This window comes from Mus caroli, chromosome 17 (genome assembly GCF_900094665.2).
Source record: "Mus caroli chromosome 17, CAROLI_EIJ_v1.1, whole genome shotgun sequence".
Taxonomy (NCBI): domain Eukaryota; kingdom Metazoa; phylum Chordata; class Mammalia; order Rodentia; family Muridae; genus Mus; species Mus caroli.
Genome location: NC_034586.1, coordinates 28,231,034 through 28,246,522, shown reverse-complemented (window position 1 = coordinate 28,246,522; position 15,489 = coordinate 28,231,034). Strand labels below are relative to the sequence as shown.

General features: G+C 52.0%; 1 protein-coding gene across 13 annotated transcripts in view; it reads left to right on the top strand.

The window, feature by feature from the left end:
• The window catches only part of Wiz (WIZ zinc finger), a 28,405-nt gene extending 13,338 nt beyond the window's left edge, over positions 1–15,067 (top strand). For 9 of the 13 annotated variants that reach the window (XM_021186469.2, XM_029471359.1, XM_029471360.1 and 6 more), the window contains 9 exons: positions 964–1,287; positions 5,935–6,105; positions 6,941–7,444; positions 8,526–8,915; positions 9,456–10,007; positions 10,997–11,524; positions 11,681–12,100; positions 12,522–12,717; positions 13,955–15,067. In XM_021186469.2, coding sequence (XP_021042128.1) covers positions 964–1,287; positions 5,935–6,105; positions 6,941–7,444; positions 8,526–8,915; positions 9,456–10,007; positions 10,997–11,524; positions 11,681–12,100; positions 12,522–12,717; positions 13,955–14,114 — 3,245 coding nt within the window. In that variant the 3' untranslated portion in view covers positions 14,115–15,067. The remainder of the gene's footprint in view (positions 1–963; positions 1,288–5,934; positions 6,106–6,940; positions 7,445–8,525; positions 8,916–9,455; positions 10,008–10,996; positions 11,525–11,680; positions 12,101–12,521; positions 12,718–13,954) is intronic. The other 4 variants (XM_029471363.1, XM_029471357.1, XM_029471355.1 and 1 more) reach the window with 3 other exon arrangements.
• Positions 15,068–15,489: the final 422 nt, after the last annotated feature.

The window sequence follows — 15,489 nt, the reverse complement described above, 5'->3', positions numbered from 1 at the left end:
AATGTTGGTGGATGTGCAGCGATGCCCCAGTGCCCTGGTCACAGTGGCAACTGGAGAGAGGAGCTTGAGCACAGCAGTCAGCCACAGGCAGATAATTCCATTTGATTCTTTCATGCAATACATGTGTATTGAACTGGGTCATCTCTGTTCTGGGCCCTGAGAAGACCATCAGTGAGCTAGACAACAGTTTTGCTCTCTTAGAACTCATGGCCCAAGCAAAGTAACAGGACTCTTGGTGGGCTTCAGAACCTGGGCCACCTATGTAGTATGAAGATTTCCAGGCAAAGAGTTTCTGATTCCAGAGGTCTACCTCTAGTTAGAGCACACTGGGTAGTTCACAGCCCACTTGGGGAAGGCATTAATATGGTGTTTGAGTGAATGAGAGTGCATTGGAGGGAGGGAGAGAAGGAGGGAGAGAGGAAGGGAGGGGGGAGGAGATGCTAGAGTGTGGGGTAAGTGGTAGACAGCCAGGAAACTAGGCAGTTATGGCATCAAGTGACCAGGGCTCCAAATCTGAGAGAGGAAACTGAAACTCTGCCTTGAGGGTCAGAGAAGGCTCCCAGATGTGAGTATCCCAGTCTCTATTTGTCCATTTCTTCATAGAACCTACATTTAATTTATAGTATGGGACACATCAGGCAAAAATAGACAAGGAAAAGATGTCTATCTAATACTCTCAAATTGCCAATCCAGAAAAGCCTGTTCTAGAAGATGTTCCTAATGCTGTCTGATGTGCAAGTGGGGGTCTGGGAAGTTAAACTGTCTGGAGTTTTTGTCTGGTTTGGGGAGGGTGCACAAGCTGAGTTTCTGGTCGGGAAGATGCATCAACAGCAGAAGGGAAGACAGGCATTCCAGGGTGATCGCTAGAGCAAGAAAAGTCCTGGGAAGGAGGTAGAGTTGGGGAGGAGAGTGGCTCCCCTCACCACTACCCCAACTCAGGAAGTCTGTGTCTTCTTCCTGCAGTGGCTAACTTCGACCCGGGCACCTTTAGCCTGATGCGATGTGACTTCTGTGGGGCTGGTTTTGATACTCGGGCTGGCCTCTCCAGTCATGCCCGGGCCCACCTTCGTGACTTTGGCATCACCAACTGGGAACTCACCATCTCACCCATCAACATCCTGCAAGAGCTGCTGGCCACCTCAGCAGCGGAGTTGCCCCCAAGTCCCCTGGGCCGGGAGCCAGGGGGGCCACCCGGAAGCTTCCTGACTTCAAGACGGCCACGCTTACCTCTCACCATGCCCTTCCCACCTACCTGGGCTGAGGACCCTGGGCCAATCTACGGAGATGGTAAGGGGAGGGGACAGGTCAGGCTCCTGCCCTTCCCCGGGGGGTTCAGAGGGATGCATGGGCGAGTTAGAGGGCAGCCACTCTACTTGACTAGAAGCGTTTCATCTGCCTGTCACTCCAGCACCCAAGGCTTGGGCAAGATGACCAGGGCCAGCCTGGGATGCATAGCAAATTCCAGGCGTGAGCTAAGCCACATAGTCGGGTCCTATTTTTTTTAAAAAGCATATTAACAAATTTTCTCACCACTATATTGCCACATAGGGATAATTTCTGTTTTATTCAAGGGCTGGTTCATGGCCCTTTCTGAATCCAGTTTCTCAGTGAGTTCTTTCTACAAGCAGTGGTACTTTACAGGCACAAAGCCATTTCACTCCTTACAACAAGCCTATTAAGGTGTGTGTTTTCATCATATCCATATTACAAAGGAGGAATCTGAGGCACAGAGAACTTAACTTAACTGTCCCAAATTATACAGCCAGAGAGAGAGAAGCTTTGCAATCCAGGTAGCTGGGCAGCAAATTCTTTGTTCTGAAAATATTTTCTATGTTAAATACTATGTCCAATAGAATTTTGTGAGATGTCAGTAATAGCCTTTAACATTCTGTACTGACCTCGAGGGTCACCACTGGGTACATGTGGCCATTGAGCACTTAAAATATGGCTAGTACTGAGCCACTCGTTATCTTACTGTAGTGGATGGTACAGAGCTAGAATCCAGACTCTAGGGATGTGACTAAGTGATAGAGTACATGCTGAGCATAAGCAAGACCCACGGTTCAGTGCCCAGCACTCACTAAAAAAAAAAAAAAAGAGTAGAATCTAGATTCAACCAGTTTTACCCAGCAACCTTGACAAACTCCTCCCATACTCAAGCAATTGCATGTACTAAGATTTTAACCTCTGTCATCTCAGATATGCCAAAAAACAAAACAAAACAAAACAAAACAAAACAAAACAAAAACCAAGTTTGTAGTGCAAAGGTTTATCTTATTTTGCTTTGATGTGCTGGGCATGGAACCCTGGACCTCATGTATGTTAGACAAATGTTTTTGCCACTGAGCTATGTTCCTAGCCATAGGATTGTTGTGTGTTCATCTTACAGACAAAGAAACTGTAGATTGCTTTGTCTCAGCCATACATAGGCAGAGTTGGACTTCTGAGCATCTTATTGATAGTATCTGGAAATCTAGAATCAATATTTAGTGTTAGATTGCAGAGATGGGCTCAGCAGAATTAGAGGAAAAGTGAAAGACCTGATCTTGCCGGGCGATAGTGGCGCACGCCTTTAATCCCAGCACTGGGGAGGCAGAGGCAGGCGGATTTTGAGTTCGAGGCCAGTCTGATCTATAGAGTGAGTTCCAGGACAGCCAGGGCTATACAGAGAAACTCTGTCTCAAAAAACCAAAAACCAAAAAACAAAAAAAAGACCGACCTAATCTCTAAAAATGCTGACTTTTGGGGAGCTTTTAAACGACAGAGAACTCAGCTGGGCATGGTGGTACACACCTTTAATTCTAGCCCTCAGGAGACAAAGACAGGTGGCTTACATAGTGATTTCTAAGAAGAGACCTTGTCTCAAGAAACAAAAGTAGGGGAACATAGAACTCAGCCATAAGACATAGTTGAGTGAAATTCAAACTTCTTGGCTCTGGGGAATGAAATACATCTAAACTGGGAGAATTGGTGCAAGGTTCCTGGGTCTGGGCTTTCTTCTATGGTTGTCCTACCTACAGTTTCCAGGCTACTGTCTAGATGTATATTTTAGACTTGCCTGGACCCATCCCATCTGTAAGCCAGGTTAAGGCACTTGAGAGTTTTTCAAAGGACAGGGCAAGGATGTCAAAAGTCCATCTCTTTCTTAAACAAGAAGAAACTGAGGCACAGACAGGTTGGTGATGAGCTGAAGCTACATCAGAGACACACAGATGAATGGGATATGGGGCTTCTTGCCTTAGTAAAAGATTGCTCACCAAGGATTCAGCCTTCCCACCTAATTTGGTTTATAATGTCTCAGGCATGGCTGGAAGGCAGAGCCAGCTCTAAGAATGTCTAGGTCTGTAGCAAGTAGTCTACAGCTCTGACCCCTTTTTTTCTGTGTTGTCCCAGCATAGGTCTGTATATCATGCTCACATTTCTTATCTAGCACCAGGGCCAGACACTCCCAAGGCTGAGACAAGTACATAACAGCCAGATTCACTTAGGACCAATCTATCTCTATCAACAACAAAGTTATGTGCCACTCCACAAAGGGAGCTGGCCCAAACTCTGTGGTGTGAAGTAGAGTTAGCTCTTCATTGGCTTTGTCTGAAGGAAGGAGAGAGACATCTGTATAACCTCTTCAGGGAACACACAGAAATGGGAGTGTGATGGAGTAGCTGAAACGATCCTAGAAACTTTGCAAAGTAACGGTATCCCAAATCGGGGCCAGGTGGGGGCAGTGGCCCTGCTTGGCAGGTCTTTTTAAAAGGTTCTTCCCTTTTTTCCAAGTGAGCCAGAAGGGGGAGGCACCAAATTGGGGGGGGGGGAGTCAAATTCAGGCCCCACCCATCTGTCAAGGAACAGCTGGACGCTGCAGCTTTTAGTTGGGGCAGGGGGAGTGAATGGTGCTAGAATCATAGGTGAGGAGGGACCAAGTTTCTTGGATTGCAGGACAACTCTATCTGCGAACAGCTAGATAGATGCTAGGGTGATGTGAAGCTGGGGGAGGGTCAACCGTGGTGGAGAATGTAGTGTTTTTTAGTATTGTTCTAGAAGCTTTGCCTTGAGTAAGGATACTTATGATCAGGTCCATGTTTGTCTACCTAGCAAAAGAGACTTAGAGAAAAAACAATGGAACGGGGTCTCAAGGCAGGTCCTAGCACTACTGTCAGGATTCTAATTCTGAATGCTTGTATTGAAGTGAATGTGTGTGGCTGGAGGGTTCCTTTTTTTAGCTGTAGAGATGTGTATATCCTGGAGTGTGGCGGCTGCTAGAGGCTGACAGCAGCTTGGCCCTAAACTCCGGGTGGCTCCCAGGAGAGTGAAAATGGAATCCTCAGCGCCAAGAGCATTTCGCTCGAGGCGCTCGGCGCTCATCAGGTCGCCCTGGGTGCGCCCGGAGGGGCGGAGCAGAGCACGCTCGGAGGTCGCGGTGCGCGGCGCTCCGCTGCTCTCGCCTGAGGCGGCCGCCCCGCGTGCGCCGGAGCCAAGATGGCCGCCTCCACCGCCCAGTGCCGAGTGACAAAAGCGGAGAGCAAGGCAGCGGCGGGGCCGCGCGCGGGGGGTGCCCGGGAGCGCGCGCCCACGGGGGCGCCCTCGCCAGGCCCCCCGAGTCCAGGACCGGTGGTTCTCCCGGCGCCGCCGCCGCCTCCACCCCCACCGCCGCCGCCACCGCCGTCGCGGGACGGGCCCAAGGCCGAGCCGGAGCCGGGGCCCGCGCCCGCGCCCGCGCCCGCTCCGGGTAAGAGTTGGCGGAGGGGAGGGTGCCGGGAGGGGAAAGTCGGCGTCCCTCCCGAATGTGCCGTCGCCACCCTCAACACCCGCCGTCCGATCTCTGCGGCACCCCCCACCTCAGGCGCTCGGGCCCTGGGCTTCCCTCAGCCTCCTGGAGGTCCCAGGCTTCGGAAGCACTTTGCAGTCGCTCCTCCGGACTCTCCGGCTCTGACAGAAGTCCCCTGCCTCTTTTGGAGTCTCAGAAGCTCCCAGTTGTCACGGTTCCGATCCCCTCGGTGTTGGAAAGCCACTTTTGGCCCTGCCCCATCTGACAGACGCGCCCACTTCCACCTGGAGACTTTGACAAAGTACTCTGTGTCATGATCTCGGTAGCCTCCTGTCCTGTCTTCTTGCCAATGTGGGACTCAGATTGAGCAGAGAGCGACCTGCCTTAACCCCCTGCCCTATTGCTTTGTCCAGGTCGTCTCCGAAGTCCATCTGACACACCGTTCTTTCTTCCTCAACTCTTGTTCAGAATTCTACTTCATCACCTCCTGCTACCCCCCCCCACCATCCCTGCCCCTTTTAATGAAAACTCAGACTAAGAAAACCGACTTTGATTCTTTCTCCCTACATATCTCTTACCGGAGGAGGCTTTCTCACTGGATGGAAGCTTAAGAAACTTGGTGCAAACTTCTGTCATTCCCATTCTTCTTGTCCCCGAGGTGGTCCGGGGTCCAGGTTCTTACCTTGGCCAGTTCAGCTGGTGATGATAGTTCACTACTGGGCTTGATGCTGGCTTTGAAGCCCCAGCTCCCTTGTCTGGTAGAGATTTTCCCCTCCCCTCCCCGTCCTCAGCTTCTTGCCTTTTCTACCTCATCTCTCTGGCTGCAGACTGTGCTATCTGACTCTTCTAATTGTTCTCACTTTTACCCCCAGAGAGGCATTTGTCTTAAAGTGTCCTCTGATGAGGAATCTCAGCTCAAACTTGCAATATGTTCTCAGACCAGTGAACCCTCTACTGGACTGAAACTACTGTTTGTCTTTCCTGTCATTGGACAATCTCTGTCCCTGCATTGGGTTTATGGGCATAGCCTCAGCTATCCTGGAACGAGTGGCTTCCAGAAGTGAGAGCAGATGCCAAGCATGAGGAAGAAGTACCGTTCTCTCAGTCTCCTTCTTGGGGTGGACAGCCTGACTCATGAGTGGGCTGAGCCTGTCTCCTCCACCCCACAGGCCTGTGTTCTGAGGAAAACACAATGGTGGCCATGGACTTGGGGTCTCCTTTACTCCCAAAGAAGAGCCTGCCTGTCTCTGGGACCCTGGAACAGGTGGCCAGTCGGCTGAGCAGCAAAGTGGCCGCAGAGGTTCCTCATGGCAGCAAACAGGAGCTGCCAGACCTCAAGGGTGAGTGGCCAGGACAGTCATGATCACAGACGCACTTTTTGGATTAACATGGGTTGGCACCCATCTTCTTTACAGCACTTTAAGGCACCAAGGAGTTAGCTACTCAGCTGTCTTCTACATTGAGTTTCTATAGCTTTGGCCATATGTGTGGCCCTCAGCTACTACCTTACTGGATGAGGAAGGACTATTCAGTGAAGCGGTGGACAAGGTGGGCAAGAGATCACAAACTTAGGTCATTTGCCAACCTTGTTGGTTTTGAGCTTTCATGTGTTTCATATTTGTTTTTCTGTAGACTACAAGGTTCTTGAGTGTAATGCTAGTTTCTAGGTATATTGAGAAGAGCAAAACCAACTGGCCTTTGCATCATTGAAGTCAGGCGGGGAGACCAAGAAGTAGATGGGGACTGGGCCAGGACTGTTACTAAGACCTTTTATGACTTAGCATTTGAAGTTTTGTTAGTTGCAGAGAGTAGGTTAGGTATTAGCTCCATATGTGATATGTGTGCATGCACACAGGCATTTGTGTAAACATATTGTCAGGGCACCCTGGAATGCTGCAGGTCTGAAAGGCAATCCCACTGGCTGGACCACAAGAGTGTAGCCTCCTGTTGAGTGCCCTTGTACAATAGTCCACAACTATTCTCTTCTCTGAGCCTCAGTTTCCCTGCTTTCAAACAAGAAATACTAACCCTCACCAAGTTAGAATGGTTGTCAGGATCAAAGGGGTTTGGCAAAAGCAAGGCACTTATTTTGCCCCTGGGTAATGGGAGGAGAACGGGTTAGCTACACCTGAAAGGCCTCATGCCTTCCATCCTGGCCTCCATCTCATCCTCCAGCCCAGAGCCTGACCACCTGTGAGGTCTGCGGTGCCTGCTTTGAGACACGAAAGGGCCTGTCCAGCCACGCGCGTTCACATCTGCGGCAGCTTGGGGTCGCAGAGTCAGAAAGCAGTGGTGCTCCCATCGACCTCCTCTACGAGCTGGTGAAGCAGAAGGGCCTGCCTGATGCTCCCCTTGGGCTGACCCCTAGCCTGACCAAGAAGTCCAACTCACCAAAGGAGTTCCTTGCTGGGGCTGCCAGGCCTGGCCTACTCACACTGGCCAAACCTATGGATGCCCCTGCTGTCAACAAAGCCATCAAATCACCTCCTGGCTTCTCAGCCAAGGGCCTGACCCACCCATCCAGCTCTCCACTCCTCAAGAAGGCCCCACTGACTCTGGCAGGATCCCCTACACCCAAGAATCCTGAGGACAAGAGCCCCCAGCTGTCCCTGAGTCCCCGACCAACTTCCCCAAAGGCACAATGGCCCCAGTCTGAGGATGAGGGGCCGCTGAATCTCAGTGAGTTTGGGTACTGGGAGCTGAGGGGGGTGCTGGGATGTTATGTGGTTTTCAGAGGAGGAGAACCCAGGGTAGAAATGGAGACCTGCAGTTTCCGGATCCTGGGTCATCCAGTCAGTGCTAGTTGAGGCACTCACTATGTCTCCTATTGGGTTGTCCTGTGATGGTCATTTTTCCCCATCCTGGTGATCTTCCCCTGGAGGTCTGCTACAGACCTGAGCCTGCGGGGGCCTACTTGCCACTTGAGAAGAGCTCTTGTCCTCTGGAATGATGGTGGAGGTGGTAAAAGTAGTAAGGGTGCCTGTGGACCTGGCTTTCCCAGTGGGAGTCTGGGATGTCTTGGACCATACAGGTAGATGAGTAGACAGTCTACCAGACAGAGATTCCTTACATTGGCCCCTTTTTTCATGTCTCCTAGCCATTTGTGCTGAGGCATCTCCTTGTTTGTGCCCAAAAGTAGAGACCCTGCATCATGGTTGCCTTGCACTTAGCAAGTAGGGCCTGAAAAGAAACCCTCCAAGTCCAGTAGTCAGGTTCCTAGAGGTGTCCACATGCTTTCCTACATGTTGGCAGGTATTAGAGCCTGAGGATGCCTGTGTCTCCTGGCAGCCACTTGAATTGACTCTGCTGTGGTTTTAAGAGTAGGGGTCCTTGGTAGTCTTGTGATTTCCCCCTGCTCTTCACCTTCCATCTTCCTCTGTAGTTCCTGTAGCAGACGTCCCAGGGGAGGAGGGCCTGGGAGCATCAGGATTGGACACAGAAGTACATCCATAAGCTTCCCACCTTCACTTGATGCCAATGGCTAGGCAGGGAATAGGCTACCTGAAATCTACAAAATCTACAAAAAAGAAGGAAAGAAAGAAAGAAAGAAAGAAAGAAAGAAAGAAAGAAAGAAAGAAAGAAAGAAAGAAAGAACAAAAAAAGAAACCAGAAACAAGCCAAAACCTGTCGAAAGCAGGAAACCTGGATTCTTAACCACCTGGGCAGCTGAAAAATCACAGCAGACCCTCCTGCCTTCATCCCTTAGGGCCGACCAAGGTGGCGGCCGTGAACCCCCTCCCCCTGTGTTTTGTCTCCGCAGCTTTAGATAGTGACGGGGGCAGAGAGCTGGACTGCCAGCTGTGTGGTGCCTGGTTTGAGACCCGCAAGGGCCTGTCCAGCCACGCCCGTGCCCACCTGCGCCACCTGGGCGTCAGCGACCCGGATGCCAAGGGATCCCCCATAGACGTGCTCCACGGGCTCATCAGGAGGGACGGCATCCAGATCCGCCTCCCACCCGGGCGGGGAGCCCTGGCCCAGCTGGGGCGGCCTCCTTCCGCCTCCACAGCCCTCTCCTTGCTCCCTCCCCCACCGCCGGCCAAGAAGGCCAAGCTGAAGGCCTCGGGTATGGCCAGTCCCTGGGGGAAGCAGGATCTCTCGGCCGCCGGCATTTTCTGGGCCTCTGATGTGGAGCCGTCTCCTCTCAACCTCTGTAGGTTCTCACTTCAGCTGCCCTTCCTCCCTGTGGGCCCTGGAGCCCCTCCCTGGGGGGTCATGGCCCCCTCCCTACTCCCTTCCTGTTGTAGTAGGGAGTAGACAGGGGCCCTTGGCAGTGGGCTGGCTCAACCCAGAGATTTTGTTGGCGGTGGGCTGCTGGTCCCTCTCTCTTGGCCTTGACCTTTATCACCATGACCCTGCCTGAGAATGAAGGCCAAGGGGAGGGTCCTGCCTTTTGGTGTGGAAGGAGTCCTGGGTCTAGACAGTATGTGGCACCTAGGCTGGCTTCGTCCTGTCTCCTGCCCTGTTTTATTGGGACCCACAAAGCTGTGGAGTATTGGTACTGCTCTGCCAGGACAGAGGTCCTATTAGCTCTCTGGCCCCCACCCCTCAGCTCCCTTACTTACACGCCATCCACTATCACCCTAGCTTATGGACACACTGCTGCCCATACCTAGCTGGCCAGGATACTCCAACAGGTGACTATCCAGATGATGTCCATAATTCTAACTGACCCTTTCTCTTCCTGCTGCAGCTTCAGGCCCAGAGCCAACAAGAGATATCCGCTGTGAGTTCTGTGGTGAGTTCTTTGAGAACAGAAAGGGCTTATCTAGCCATGCGCGCTCCCACCTGCGCCAGATGGGTGTAACTGAGTGGTATGTGAACGGCTCACCCATCGACACACTTCGGGAGATCCTGAAGAGACGGACCCAATCCAGGCCAGGGGGACACCTCCACCCACCAGGTCCTAGCCCAAAAGCCCTGGCCAAGGTGCTGAGCACTGGAGGTCCTGGCAGCTCACTAGAAGCCCGAAGTCCCTCTGATCTTCACATCTCACCTTTGACCAAGAAGTTGCCACCACCACCAGGCAGTCCTCTGGGCCACTCACCAACTGCTTCTCCTCCTCCCACGGCCCGGAAGATGTTCTCAGGCCTTGCTACACCCTCCCTGCCCAAGAAACTGAAGCCTGAACACATGAGAGTGGAGATCAAGAGGGAGATGCTGCCAGGGACCCTTCATGGGGAGCCACACCCATCTGAGGGTCCCTGGGGCACGCCTCGAGAAGATATGGCACCCTTGAACCTGTGTAAGTGTGACCCTGTGTCAGGGTAGGTAGAACAGTTGGCTGATGCTCCTCCTTACACCCTCTTAGCAGTATCCATAGATCACGGGACTGAAATGGAAGCTAAACAAGTCCAGAGAACACAAACCTTGCTATTTATGCTCCTGTACAGCTTGTTTCTCTGTTATTTATGCAGAAGTGGCAGAATCATATAATTATATCTATATGCCCTCTTTTGCCAATTTTAGTGGCTGCCAACCAGATTTCTAGCTGCAAGGATCCACTAGTGATGTCTGCCACTGGAAGGAATAGAGGGATGGCATTCAAATGTTTGAACTATGTCTAACATTCCTGGTAATTGAATGTTTGACATTTGAGTCAAGATCTCTTTTCTATAATGTAGTAGTAAGTGAGTTGCCAGGTTTCCTCATTTGGGAGATGGAGATGAGCATAGTCGCCTGTCTGTAAGTGCGAGGAAGCACTCAGCACAGTGCCTGGTTAAAAGCTCCTTATGTAGCATCGTTGCTATCATGTCAGTGTTACTTGCTTCCCTGGCTCTCTTTCACACTGGGTTCATTTTGGTTGATCATCTGCTATACTCCAAGCAGGCAAGCATGGCCGAGGCTTCACCTCCCTGCCATATGCTCTGAACCTTCTGATTGTACACCTTCTCAGCAACATTGGGAGATACAGGTCTTCATCCCCATCTTGCAGAGAAGGAAACTAAGGCTCAGAAAGAGGAAGTAGCTTGCCCAGCCTTATTCAGGGAGACCTTGTAAAACCAGCTAGAATTTGAGGTAACAAGAAACATAGAAGGGCTGGATGTATAAGGTGCCTCTGAAGGCCCAGGTGAAGGAGCAGTTCACTGGAATATGTGGGTGGGGGGCCCACATGGATAGATACATCCAGAAGTCTGTTACTATCTTGGGTCTTGAGCTTCGAGGCTTCTACCTGTCCATAGCCAGTGCCTCCTTTCTCTCTCTCTCTCCCCTGACACCCTGGACCCCTTGCAGCAGCTCGGGCAGAGCCAGTGCGTGATATCCGGTGTGAGTTTTGTGGTGAGTTCTTCGAGAATCGCAAGGGCCTATCCAGCCACGCACGCTCCCACCTACGCCAGATGGGTGTGACTGAGTGGTCTGTCAATGGCTCTCCCATTGACACACTTCGGGAGATCCTGAAGAAGAAGTCCAAGCTGTGCCTCATCAAAAAAGAGCCTCCAGCTGGAGACCTGGCTCCTGCCCTCACTGAAGATGGCTCTCCCACAGCAGCTCCTGGGGCTATGCATTCCCCACTGCCTCTGTCACCCCTGGCTAGCCGGCCAGGAAAACCAGGAGCTGGGCCGACCCAGGTTCCCCGGGAGCTCAGCCTGTCACCCATCACAGGGTCCAAGCCCTCAGCTACCAGCTACCTGGGCCCAGTGGCAACCAAGCGGCCCCTCCAGGAGGATCGCTTCCTCCCAGCAGAGGTCAAGGCCAAGACCTACATCCAGACTGAACTGCCCTTCAAGGCAAAGACTCTCCATGAGAAGACCTCCCACTCCTGTAAGCAGTGGGTGGTAGGGTCTTGGGATGGCATTTGTCAGGGCAAGCAGGACCCCTGAGGCAAGGTCCTTGTGGGAGGTGGGATTAGCTCCTGACCTTGCTTAGGCCACCTGGGTATTCCTGCACTCTTAGAATAGCAACCTCCTCTGTCTGTAGCCACCGAGGCCTGCTGTGAGCTCTGTGGCCTTTACTTTGAAAACCGCAAAGCCCTAGCCAGCCACGCGAGGGCACATCTGCGGCAGTTCGGGGTGACGGAGTGGTGTGTCAACGGCTCTCCCATCGAGACCCTGAGTGAGTGGATCAAACACCGGCCTCAGAAAGTGGGTGCCTACCGAAGCTACATCCAGGGTGGCCGCCCCTTTACAAAGAAGTTCCGCAGCGCTGGCCATGGCCGTGACAGTGACAAGCGGCCACCCCTGGGGCTGGCACCTGGGGGCCTGTCCCTGGTTGGCCGAAGTGCTGGGGGAGAACCAGGGCTTGAAGCTGGCAGGGCAGCTGACAGTGGTGAACGGCCTCTGGCAACCAGCCCACCTGGGACCGTGAAGTCAGAGGAGCATCAAAGGCAAAATATCAACAGTGAGTGCTGCTTGAGGATGGTGGGAGGGCAGCATCAACAGTGAGTGCTGCTGGAGGAGGGCAGGAGGGCAGCATCAACAGTGAGTGCTGCTGGAGGAGGGCAGGAGGGCAGCATCAACAGTGAGTGCTGCTGGAGGAGGGCAGCATCAACAGTGAGTGCTGCTGAAGGAGGGCGGGAGGGCAGCATCAACAGTGAGTGCTGCTGGAGGAGGGCGGGAGGGCAGGAGACACCTTCTAGAGCTTAGCCAACCACCACATCTTAGCTGCTTAATCCCTCCCTTTATTGTTGTGCCATTCTATCAGTGCATGTGGGGCCTAGTCTTAAGTCCCAACAACCTCTGCCCCTTTGTGCTCACTGAAAGCAGGGATGTCTCCAGGGCCCTAGTCCTCCTTTTACATCACCTATCACTCTGTCCATTAGAATTTGAACGCAGACAAGCCCGCCCCTCAGATGCCTCTGCAGCTCGGGGTGGTGAGGAAGTCAATGACCTGCAACAGAAGCTGGAAGAAGTGCGGCAACCCCCGCCCCGGGTCCGACCAGTCCCCTCCCTGGTGCCTCGGCCCCCCCAAACGTCACTGGTCAAGTTTGTGGGCAACATCTATACCCTCAAGTGCAGGTATGCTAACATCTAGTAGGGCCTTGGCTATTAGAAGCCTAAAAATGAGTTAGTCTGTGCAGTGGGGGTCTCATAGGCTGTTTTAAGGCATAGCAGTGCCCAGGTTAAGGAATTCTTCTCATGGACAGAGGAGCTTCAGAGGGTCAGACTGATAGATAACATGAGCTCTGTAGCAGTTAGACCTGGGTTCAGTCCTAGGTAGGACACTTGACAGCTTAGTAACATCACACAAGAGCTTTCCTGCTCCTACCACCATTTTTTATCTTGAAAAAGAATTTGGCATGGTATGGTGGTGCACACCTTTAATCCCAGACCTCAGGAAGCAGAGGCAGGTATAACTCTCTGAGTTCAAGGTCAGCCCAGGGCAGTTAGGGCTTCAAGGTGAAACTCTTGTCTTTAAAAACACATTTCATACAGACCTAATTGATAGAGTTGTTGTGAGGACTGAACTTAATAGCAAAGTCCTGAAAATGTTGCTGACACTTAGGAACAAAGGACTCCATCATATTTTTCTGCTAAGGAAAAAAAATTCTCACTTAATTCTTATGAAAGTTTACATACACAGACATATACTTATGCGTGTGCGTGCATGCGCACACACATACACGTATCACATGCCAGGATATAGGGGCTTTAGAAACTTGAGGTAACTCAGCTCAAGCTATATAATACAGGCTAAGTCAAAAGTTGCATCCAAGTTGACTGATGATTCAGGTCTGCTATCCTAGCATTGGGAGGCTGAGACAAGAAGATTGCCACCAGTATAAGTCCTGCTGAATTACATAATTTTGAGGCTGGCTTAAAGTACAGAGTTAGAGACCGTGTCTCCTAAAATCCCAAGGAGGAAAAAAAAAGAAGTAGAATTTCAGCTCAGTTCTCTGGAGCAATAGAGCTGATGCTCTTGGCCTCTGTTCATTGGAAACTAGCTTAAGGCTGCCACACGAGAGAGGAAGGATGGTTAGTCAGGCTTTGCTTTATACCCACCACCATATCAGAGCATGCTCATCAGATGGCAAAGGCACTTGGGGAAGGAACCCTCTGCTTCTCATGCCCAGGAGACTCTGCCATGACTCCACAGTAGAAGAGATGGCTGTCCATTAGAAGACACTTCTTCCCCTGAATTCCTGTCTTAACATCCATGCTGTGTAGTGGTGGATGTGCCTCTAAGCACTTGGACTAGTCTACACTTCAGCCTTTCCTCAAAGCATTGGCCACTTCTTTCTGTGTTCCTATGCAGGTTCTGTGAAGTGGAATTCCAGGGCCCACTCTCTATCCAGGAAGAGTGGGTACGGCATTTACAGCGGCACATCCTGGAGATGAACTTCTCCAAAGCAGACCCTCCGCCTGAGGAGCCCCAGGCCCCGCAGGCACAGACAGCAGCTGTAGAGGCACCCTAACACACAGCATTCCAGATCCCCTTTTGTGCCACCTATCCCCTCCCATTTCTCCTCTGTCCTCCCCCCCTCCCCCTTTTCCATCTTTCTTTTCCGTTTCCAAAGGAGCAAGCCAAAACCTCAAACCGGCGCCTCTTGGAGGCCGGGCACACTACAACCTGGGCACTGGGAGCCAGCTAGCCACCCTTCCCCCAGCTTAAGGACTCTGGGGCCACAAGGGTATCCTTGAGCCTACCTAGTTGGTCTCATAGGGGCAGTAGCCAGGCCCTTGGTGGTGGCCAATCTGATTGCAGGGGAGAACAGCACTTCCCTCTGTCTAGCAACCAGGCAGGGCTACATCTGCCATCCGTGGCCATTTGCAAAGACCCCAAAGACCCCCCGTTCCCTCTTGCCCCATCAGTATCTGTTTTCACGCACACGCACCTCGTGAGACCTGGGATCTGCCCTGGCCCCCTCAGTTCCCAAGTCAAACGACCACATCATGCCACGGTGCTTGCTCAGGGGAATCCATGCTCCCTCTGCTATCCTACTAGGGCTTGGGAGCTCCCACTGAGCCCACAATGCCACGGAAATTCTTGTTGGCTGCCCCCTCTCCCCCAAAAGGGTCCTTCCTAGCTTGGAAGAGCTCAAAGCTGACAGCTGCCTCCTGCCTTGTCAGAGCCTCAGGGGCTCCAGGGCTGGGAGGGTAGAGTGAGGGGTGGGACTCTCCTCCCCACCCCTGCTGCCCTCCCCCTTTTCACTGTTGCTTTCTATGTATAGCTCCCTAGATCTTTCACTTTTTTAAAAAATGCGTTTTGTGTAGAGAATAAGGAACGTGGATCTTTTTATTTTGCAATCCTGGGCCAGCTAGATACCGGGAGCTAATTGACCTTTTAACCTTTTCAGTGGCCACCTTTTGGTTATCAATGTACCTAGAAATATGTAAATTAGATTAAATTTCTCTTCTGGAAATACCCCAGGGCAAACAGCCAGTGTGTTTTTTTCTGTGAAGTGGACAGGCTGGCACTGGTTAGCAGCTGGAGCTCAGAGCTGGGGATCAGGGTTGTGCCTGGCAAAAGGCCCTGGTTTTCCTCTGTTAGCCACCAAAGAGACCGGACACAGTTGGGGACAAGTCCAAGTTCTCAGCTGTTGGCCGTTGGTGCTGTGGCTCGTGAAGGGTTCTGGTTGGCTGGCCTGGGAAGGGAGCCAAGACAGAAAGGCTGGTTGGGTTTGACCAGCCACAGTAACATGCCTACAGGAGTGACTCTTGCCTTGGTGCTTTTACAAACCCTTGAAGGTAGTGGGGAGAAGCACACGTCTGCTGGGAGCGTTGGCTGCGAATGAGGTTCAGAGTTGAGACTCGGCTGTCTTAAGATAGGACTTTAAATGTAATCCTGGG